The 9639-nt window shown below is 44.3% G+C and overlaps 2 protein-coding genes across 5 annotated transcripts; one reads left to right on the forward strand and one right to left on the reverse strand.

Annotated features, from left to right (window-relative positions):
* The first annotated feature begins 289 nt into the window (after positions 1–289).
* On the forward strand, positions 290–1666 carry LOC133926996 (uncharacterized). Its single transcript, XM_062373208.1, has 2 exons — positions 290–1099; positions 1201–1666. The coding sequence occupies exons 1-2, from the start codon at positions 357–359 to the stop codon at positions 1364–1366; spliced, it is 909 nt and encodes a 302-aa protein (XP_062229192.1). The 5' UTR covers positions 290–356; the 3' UTR covers positions 1367–1666.
* Positions 1667–1787: 121 nt separating this feature from the next.
* LOC133926995 (protein WVD2-like 5) lies at positions 1788–6079 on the reverse strand. Of its 4 annotated transcripts, none has more exons than XM_062373204.1 (9): positions 5841–6079; positions 5627–5777; positions 5158–5459; positions 4876–5061; positions 4370–4431; positions 3622–3775; positions 3460–3531; positions 3263–3373; positions 1788–2407 (listed from the first exon to the last, which is right to left on the reverse strand). In XM_062373204.1, the coding sequence occupies exons 3-9, from the start codon at positions 5380–5382 to the stop codon at positions 2066–2068; spliced, it is 1152 nt and encodes a 383-aa protein (XP_062229188.1). In that variant the 5' UTR covers positions 5383–5459; positions 5627–5777; positions 5841–6079; the 3' UTR covers positions 1788–2065. The 4 variants fall into 4 exon arrangements, with proteins under 4 accessions (XP_062229188.1, XP_062229190.1, XP_062229187.1 ...); XM_062373206.1 differs by having other exon boundaries at positions 4370–4428; positions 5158–5487; XM_062373203.1 differs by having other exon boundaries at positions 5158–5487.
* Between the last annotated feature and the right edge of the window lie 3560 nt (positions 6080–9639).

The raw sequence follows: 9639 nt of genomic DNA on the forward strand, positions 1-9639 counted from the left end.
GCAACCAATCGGCGGTAGACCGCCGCCGTCGCGCTCACCCACCCCGCGTCCTGTCGCGTAGCCCGCAGCTCATCTTGGTCCGTCCGCTCCCCTCCACCCGGGCCCACCATCCCTTCGAGGGCGGGCCCCACCGCCCAGTGGGCTCGGGTGGGCCCGCCGCGCGTACCGACTACGCCCACTCCGCGCCCGCCACGGCGGCCGCCGTCACGTGGGTGTCCGATCGCGCGCGCGGGCCGGGCGGCCGTATAAATATTCGCGGCCCCGCAGCGTGTCAGTGGCACGCCGCCGCTGGAGATATTTACGGGAGGGGAGGAGGGAGAGGACGAGGGGAGCAGGGAAAGGACGAGAGGGGCGATATGCTGCTGCGGAGTGCGTCCTCGCCGCTGCCCGGCTGCGCGCGCGCGCCGGCCGAGCACGGCGGCGTCGGCGCGGGGCATCTCGCGCTGGTGTCGCCGTCGCCGTCGCCGTCGGCGCCGCCGAGGCAGGGGGCGCTGTGCCGCGCGATGTCCGATGGCGACCTGGCACTGGCAGGGCCGCTCACCCCCGCCGTCGGGGGCAAGAAGGTAGACGGACACGTTTACGACAGGATTCCGCCGTTGTCGGCGTCCACGTCGGCCTCCATCTCCGTCCAGGAGGAGGAAAAAGAGGGCGAGGAGGGTTCGCTTGCGGAGGCGGCCGTGCTGCTGGGCCGACTGCTGACAAGCACGGTGCTTCACGCGCCCACGGGGGCGGCCGCCGCCGTGGCGTTCGTCGAGGAGGGCGTCGGGGGAGGTGGCGGCGGTAGGAAGGCGTGCGGCAGCGGTAGGCAGGATGGCGGCGACGACGGAAACAGCCGCAGCGCCACCGACGCGCACTACCGGCGGATAATCGAGTCCAACCCGGGCAACTCGCTGCTGCTCGGCAACTACGCCAGGTTCCTCAAGGAGGTGGAGGGGGACGCGGCGAGGGCGCAGGAGTACTGCGAGCGCGCCATCCTGGCGAACCCCAGCGGCGCCGAGGCCCTGGCGCTCTACGCGGAGCTCGTCTGGGAGACCAGCCGCGACGCCGGCCGCGCCGACGCCTACTACAGCCGCGCCGTCCAGGCCGCGCCCAACGACTGGTGAGTGCCATCACCGCATCGCCTTCCAGCTCGGTGCACGCTTTCGTATACTGTCCGTTGAAAGAAAATCACTGACAACAATGACCTTGCTTCTGCTGCAGCTATGTCCTGGGCTCCTATGCCGGGTTCTTGTGGGACGCCGAGGAGGACGACGAAGAGAACGACAGCGCCGAGCCGCTGCCACCGCCTTCACCGTTCTTAGGGGCAGCCCAGCCTCCTTCCATCACAGCGGCATCTCAGGTGAACTCGAGACCTCACCGCCTGTGAACAAGCTGGATCTGGAACTTTGCGAAGAGCACCATGAGAGGAATCACGGCAGCCGGTCCTCTCCGATGAGTCACCGTCGTCACCGGCTCGCCACCGCTTGTAAACTGAACCGGCCACATGTAAAACTGAGTCAGGAAGGGCAATAAGGTCGCCATCGGTAGAATTAATCTGCAGGGTTATGTGATAGGTATCTAGTTTGAGACTCTGCAGATCTTGTACATGCAGAATGTTGTTGGCCACTTGTGTTATTAGTATTAGTATCACTTGTGAAATAAACATCAGAATCGTTCGTTCCAGCTAGATCATCAAAAGCACAGCACCTTCCAAGCAGAACAGAAATCAACATCCCACAGAATTAATGGACGGGTCACAAAGCTCGCATAATTGCTTATGGATTCGTAGGAAAGAAAGGCAAAGAAAATGATACGGAAAAGGCAGTTTCTAGCCCTGGAAACAGGATTTAGTCATGTGCAATCGTTGCCAACTACAAACAACATGTGCCACCCTTACATTGAATTGCGAAGGAAAATTGACAAGATAACAATACAGGGGTTACTTGTCATTCTTCAAACTCCTGGTGACAAAACTAATTTTAGTACATGATACCAGCCAGCAGTTTACTGCAGAAATAGCAAAATGTAGTAAAGGAAGCTAAGGCACAACTCTCGCGTTTCATAGGAGCTGACTTGATAGGTTTTTCTACCCACCGAATCCAGGTTCTTCAGGAGTAATTTGAGCACGGATCGGCTCCTGAACGAGATCTGTCGATGCCTTGCTGTTTTCCAGCTCTTCTGCGGATGAAAGAGACACTGTGATGCCAACAGAAGCTGTTTGCTCCGATGGCAATTTAGGGAGAGATTTCCGTTGGGGCTTCTTCACTGCATTTGCAGCAGGTTCTTTCTTGACACCGTTATGCAAAACCCTTTCGTCAAGGCTCATACGAGCTGAACGGGTTGGAGGGTTTGTTTTTCCTTCTGCACCTGTTGAGGTTGTGTTCTTGGAGCGGCCAAGCTTTGGTGATCTAGCTCTGGTTGTAGGGATCTAAGATAGAAAACAGCAAATAAGTAGCATCCTTCAGAAGCCAGGATACAGCAGTAACCTTATACCTAGTAACATACTGCCTAGTAAAAGTTTGCAGCATAGCCGTTACGGGAAATCCAGAGCCAAGCAAGGAAACAAGTTCAAATTAGGCTTTTCGAGCCTCGTAACTTTTTGCTCTTTTTTTTAAATGTCTGTTAATTGCTTGAAAAAGTATAGATAATGAATTTGCAATGAATTCAGCAAAAGAAATTATAAATTAGGGTACATGCTGATAACAACAGATGGTTCAAAAGAAGAATGATGTAATGCTGCAGATAATCATATTATACATTTAGTTGTCAAATAAGAATCTTTATTACAAAGTACAAGCAACATGCAAAGTGCATGCTACGCTCTCAATTTTTTTAACAATGTACAGGCAAGACTGTGTAATTGGCTTTTTACTTTTTTAGATATAATGAAATGCGTTATTCAGATTTGAGTACAAAACTGCAAAAGTTCTTTGTTGTATTAATCAATAGAGTGAAATCTTGTTGTAACAACAAAAAAGGTTCATTTAATAACATGTTAAAGACTATTATTCCAGGATTAAGGTTTTCAACTCACTGTGACATGAAACACAGAATTCAAGAATTACTGCATATATACATATGTTAACAGGCAGAAACTTCGAGGATGATTATTTGATTGATAGAATCCTTTCCAGCTGAATTCATAATACTAAGAATGTTTACCGATTAAGAGATAGCTAAAATGATTTTCTCTTTAGAGATAGCACATCTCTGAGGCCAGTAATTCACTAGAGAGAAAGCAGGAATAAGAAAGTTAGCCATGAGCAGGGCCTAACACAATTACCTTCTTCAACTCAACCTTGGGAGGTGGTGGTTCCTTATAAAAGCTGGGCATCGGGGTTGCCTTGAAATTTAAACTCTTTCTCAGCATTCTGAGTTCAGCTTCTTCAGTTTCCTGTACAGTAATAACAAAAGCCAACATTATATGCAATGTAGCATTGAGCAATATCACTTCCATGAATATAGACTAGGAACATGAACCTTTGATTTTGCTTGCAAGTTGCTTTTCTCCAATTCCTGTGCATGAATCTTCTCCTCAAGCTTTGAGTAAAACTATACAATTGCAGAAGTGGGTAAGCAAAGGAATGGTATCCATTTGTTTTGATACTAAAACCGGTGCTAGGTTATCTAACAATGAGTTACCTCTCTTCTTTTTTCAGCTCTCTCATCACATTTGAAACTAAAGCCATAAGCAGGAGTGCTGCCAACCCTTTCAGGTTTTGTTCTGTCATTTGATTGTTCTTCCTCTTTTTTGACAGAACGTTGGTTTGATGCCTTCTGAGTTTTATCCTTCTCCCTGGGATGGAAAGAAGCATATGCCATTGTAAGAAATTCCTTTAATATCTATGTGCAGTAGGTAAAAGGATAGATTTACAGAGAAAAAAGTCTTTAAGATAAGTTTTGGTTCGAAAAGAATATATATAGGCTTGTGCAAAAACTAAAGTTAATACTTGACATTCTACTAGAACTGTGTTCAACCATACCATGATGGGAATTTTAAGCAAACAGTGGTTTCCAAAATGTCGAGTGCCATGATGTTAATAAATTAAAATTAATATCTACAGCTAAAAATGTTTGCGTCACAAACAACAGGAAACGTTCAAAGAAATAAGAGGAGCCCACGAAAAAGAAAACCTTTGAATCATTTGAAGGAACAGATACTTCAAGAATGCATCAAATCATGCACTTTTACACTACCAAAGGCCTAGCAACCTCAGCTGTACAAACTACCAATAATACATAGCCATCGCTTACTCAAGTTAATCTGGGTATTATTAAATTAATACGCATGACTTAACTGGATGCCTCGATCACATATGTTAAATCCAGCTTGAGAAAACAGATAAAACAAAGCAACACAAAGTGCACCAGGTAGAAACTAACAGCATACCTTGAGTCCTCAATTGATGAACTCTCCTTGGCAACAGGGCGAAAACTGCTCTTTCCGGCCTTCTCAATGAAAACATCACCAACAAATTTGTATAAGATTAAACTGCAATAAACATTAGCCTGTTTGGCAGAGCTCACAGAGCAGCTTCTTGACAGGAATCAGGGGGAGCTCTGCCAAACAGTAGCTTTCAGCTTTTAATTCTCTGAATGGAATCTGTGGGAGTGATTTTCTGAAATAAACTAGAAGCTGGGGAGCTGAAAAAAACAGCTTCCCCTGATTCACTTCCCACACAGAATCACTTCCTCCGTATAGTTTATTCTAGAGAATCACTTTCAGCTATAGAATCACTTCCCCTAGAGAATCACTCTCCACAGAAAATTTGAATCAGGGAGAACTCTACCAAACATGCCCTAACATTTCTACAAACACTGTATATAGCAGCTGTCATGTATTTAAGCCCTATAAATTATAAGCATATCATAAGTCATAACGAAAACTGAACTTACTTTCTTATTGACATCAGCATCACCATTGCATGAAGAGCGATCAACAAGATCCGGATCAGAAACTCGTGCAATGGGCACCTTAGTATAAGAAGGATTGGGAGAGCTTTTCCTAGCTTGACTCTTATCTCCGCTTCGTGGGCTCTGTCGCTGAACTTTAACAACCTTGGGTGAATGGCTTTGACTTCCCTACAGCACATGAAAATACCAGAAAGAACACACAACTGTCACCAAACCATCTACAGACATCAGCAAAGACAATGTATAAACATGTCAAACTCTTACCTCAGAAATACGGGGCTTTACATCCTGCGAGTGCGAGGTGGCTTCCCCCTCCACCTCTTCAGCCGGGTTGATCACCTCACTCTCGCCTGAATGCGCCCCATCGGCCAGCGCATCGTGTTCTTCTCCAAGCCCCTCTACCCTATCACTGGGCAGATACTTCCCATTCGCCCCATTGTCAATGCCCATTGCACCAATAGCATCAGCAACTTCGGCGCTTGAGTCCATCTCGCGCTGTCGGCTAGTCAGAACTCGTCTCTTGACCAGTTAACCAAGAAAAAGCCCAGTCCAACAGCTTGCGCGAGCTAGCCTCACTCACCGCAGGATCATGCTCTACCAGTCAGCAAACAATTCCGCAAACAATTGGATAGAATGCAGGAACAAAACATTTGGATTTCAGAGCTCACAGAAAAAGACAGGATTCCGTAGAAAAACACGAGCAATCCGTCCAAGCAAGCAAGAGCGTCCTCACCAGCGAAAGAAGGAATCAACTCCTCAAGTCCGGGCGGATCGGATCTCCACTCCACACCAGCGGCGTCCAGGGGGGACGAGGACGACGACTCGACGAGGACGCCAACGGGAGGAGGCAGAGAGGCGCAGTCGCGGTCCAAGGACACCTGGATCTGGATCGAGCCGTGCTCGTCAGCACAAGAAATGGTAAATAAGAGGAAAGGTGGCGGCTTTACCTCGCCCGGAGAAAGCGACCGGGCCGGTAGCGGGTGAGGCGCGCGCTGGGGGAGCTGGGTACGGCGAACGCGGGAGAGAGGCGGCGGTGGAAGACCCCGGCGACGGCGGCGGGCGAGGTGGTGGGACGGCGGGAGGGGACAGCGGTGGCGTGCGTGGCTCGTGCGGTGTCTGGGTTTCCGGGTGGTGGTTTCGAATTTCTACATGGAACTTTCTGCGTTCCACTAAAGCTAACTTTCTGCTTTCAGTTTTTTTTTTTCTATTTTTATTGTCTTCGGTATCTTCTTGCCATCCTGTGATATAGTTTTTGTCCGGTCCTTCTGTTCATTGTTTGTTTTTCCTATACTTGGTGATAAGTGGATCTTGCTAGGGGCTGTTTGGATTTGAACATAAGTATCTAGGCCGACACGATAGGTAACACGACCGTCGAATATTTATAAGTAAAATAGAGATACAATGTTAGATATAGAAAAATATTGTAAAAGAGATATGAATTTTTATACATGTTCGAGCCTCTCGAATGATAATAACTCTATATCATATCTTGTCTTAATTGATCTCAGAAACAAATATTACAAATAGAAGTGTATATAGATTTATGCAAATATCTCCGTGTTCTTGGTTCCAAAGCTCTAATCGGATGATGATGGTTTTCTATCATAGATCTTCGATGAGTGTATATGGATTCTACTTGACTAGATTTCATCTAGGGTTTCACAACTTCACAGATTTTGAAGGCGCGAGTGCTTATACGGGCTTGTGCTCACAAAAAAGTGTATCTCATCTCATACCCTCCTTTTAAAGCTGAGGCAAGGCAGACGTAACCTACTATAGACTCATCGGAGCATATCTTTCCTAAATCATAGATCATTCCGATATGTAGGAGAAACCTATTAAATATGAAGACAGCTTACTTGTCAGGTATGATTACTTATCTAATGTTTATCCGCATTCTTAGATACTCCATGACTATTTCTAGCTATACCAGAACGAATAAAGAACATGTGCGACGTAGGTATCTCTTATAGATAAATCATATTTATAAAATATATAATTAATAATTATATATTCTTGTCAGTTAGCTCTAAAACTCTGCTCAGAAGGCAGTAGTCGGAAACTTGACTCCCGATAGCCTAATTCGAATGGAAATACCCGCGACTAGAAAAAACATTCCTCCTACTCAGGGAGATCTTCCGAATGCATAGAACATTTCATAGTCGTGAACTCGTGATGGAGCTCCATTCTCTGGGACTTAGCCAGTTAGGCAATATCTCTAACGATCCAAAACTAAAGAGTCATGTTCCCTTTTTTTTTTGTCTTCAGCGCGCATTTAATGCGCATAGCTAAGGGAGTTGATTTTATTAAACGATTGTCAACCTGCTTCGCCATCATAATTAGGCCATCTCCAACGAAAAAAAGCGACTCATCCCTACTGTGGATACGTATTCTCTGACTTTACTTCATGTGCTACAATGTTCGGCAATTCTTATTTTCTCGTCTGTCGAATCACGCATGGACGGTCAAAATTTTAGTGATACAGTACTGCTACAGAAGCCTTTTCAACAGTATTTCTGCTCCCGTAACTGCTATAATGATAAACTGCATTTTACTTTTCACACACTCACAAATTACTGTAGCACCTCTGACTTTACCGAAACGTAGTTAGAGGATGCGGATCCGACTGCAGAGCATCCGAACCATGCACAGGCAGAAGATTCGACTCATCCCCATCTTTATTTCGATGCATGCGCATTAAAATAATATATGTACACAGTAAAACCAACTGACTCTATCAGGCCATCGAGCGAGTGTTTCAGGCTGTGAGAGAGAAAATTGATTTTTTATTGGTTGTGGGTCCCATGCAATGGTTTGACACGGTTGGAGAGAGGAGAGGCAAACCAAGCGCATTGTGCGTGGCTGATTTTTTTTGGATGGTTCGACTCGCAAGTAGAGATACTCTTATACACCTTGACACTCACCAGACATTCTCGGAAGTCGAAAGGTTGCAGACACCGTTAATGCCAAGCCTCGACACCTCAGCTTGCCGTATAGGCAGTCGCGACTCGCAAGCTAGGTATGGCTTCTTGTCGGGTACAATTACCTACCCGATGTTTATCCACATCCTTAGATACTCCATAACAATATTGGAATGGAGAAAGGACATATGTAACATGAGTATCTCTTATAGATGCACCATATTTATACAATATGTAATAAATAATTATATATCCTCATCAGATATCACTACTCAAATTCAAGCATACATAAAGCTAAGGAATTTTGTAAAAATGTGTTGTGCTCAATGTTTTGGTGATGTCAGTGTTAAATTTACAAGCTCCTTGAAAAAAAGAAGTTGTTTGACTAAAGTTGCATTTGTTTTCATTTTTGCATGGTTTTTCCATAGTTTTGTTGAAAAAAATAGTGAATCCTTAGAAGACCAACAAAATAATTGTTTCTTAGTTATTTTCATAGTTCTAGTTTTGACAGTGTATTTTCTTAAATTGCACCTAGCCTCTGCGAACAAGATCAAACATTAATGGGTTATACCTAAATCAAGAAGGTCCAAGGCGGACCAATAAATAATAATTTCTTTTTTATCAACATACTTTCTCACTCTTGAAACAAAATTTACAGAACATCCATGTAACATGTAAAATATAAAACTTATGTACATAAAACCATTTGAATTACGGATCGGATCAACTTACGCATTAAAGTAGTTTGAAAGAGTGGCTTTGTCTACGTGAATTCAACTTGTAGTGGTTTTTGCCATCTTCCCACATCACCAATTTTCATTGACAAGATCCAACTCAGGGATGCCCTAATGACTTATTTATACTTGTTGTCTCTTTCTTTCAGTCTCAGCTAGGATAGCATAAACCTATTTGATTTTGGTCTCAGCTAAGATGGCAAAAACCTATTTTAAGATGGGTCTTGTCACTATTAACAAAACACTGTCATATTGGATACTTTGGTGCTTGAGTTGCCCAATTTTATCGATTAGGAGGTCAACCTATTTGCGAGAACTTCACCTCAAGAAATTCTTGGAGCTAGATATCCTAGCTCCAAGAATTATTAGAGCCGGGGAGGTTGGCAGTGTTTGGTTGAGTCATCTTGTTTTTTATTTTAGACTAAAAGTAGTTAATTTAAATTACTTTATTTTAGCCTACAAACTCAATATACTGCAAGAATCCAAGAGCTGATCTCTTCCAAACAAACCTTAAATATCAACTTTTATAATCTAGAAGTAAAGTTGGCTTTGGCAGGGTTCAATAACGATTAAAATGAATTTATTACAATCAATTTGTGCTAAAGTCTAGTTGTCATTTGTTACCAAAATATAACATACTTGGAAAGAATTGTTTGCCTCATTTGCTATTGCAGAATCCTAACTTTTTTCTCCTTTCATTTTCTTTTCTTTTTGCCATTCTAATTGTTAAGTGGGAGTAAACTTGAATTTAGGGGCAAGAGATGAAATCACTTATAGATAGAAGGATGTTGTATTGTATGACGTAACGATTACTTAATGCTTCAATTTTAGCTTGAGAAATGACGTAGGTGATAGACTCCGTCTTTCTTTCCATTTTTGATTGAGAAAGCGTCTAGCCCAAAGAGGTCTACAGTAGTGCCTTGCGAGGTCGTAGATTCAGTAACCCATCACACATAAACATCTATCATTCCAAAAATATATATCCAAACATTTCCAATGAAGTATTTACAGCCTAACTCAATGTTGTGTTTCTCAGAGACAACACCATTTTCAAATAGTGAATACGTCCATGGATTAGAATTTCATAGTTA

The sequence above is a fragment of the Phragmites australis genome, chromosome 8 (assembly GCF_958298935.1).
Source record: "Phragmites australis chromosome 8, lpPhrAust1.1, whole genome shotgun sequence".
NCBI classification, from domain to species: domain Eukaryota; kingdom Viridiplantae; phylum Streptophyta; class Magnoliopsida; order Poales; family Poaceae; genus Phragmites; species Phragmites australis.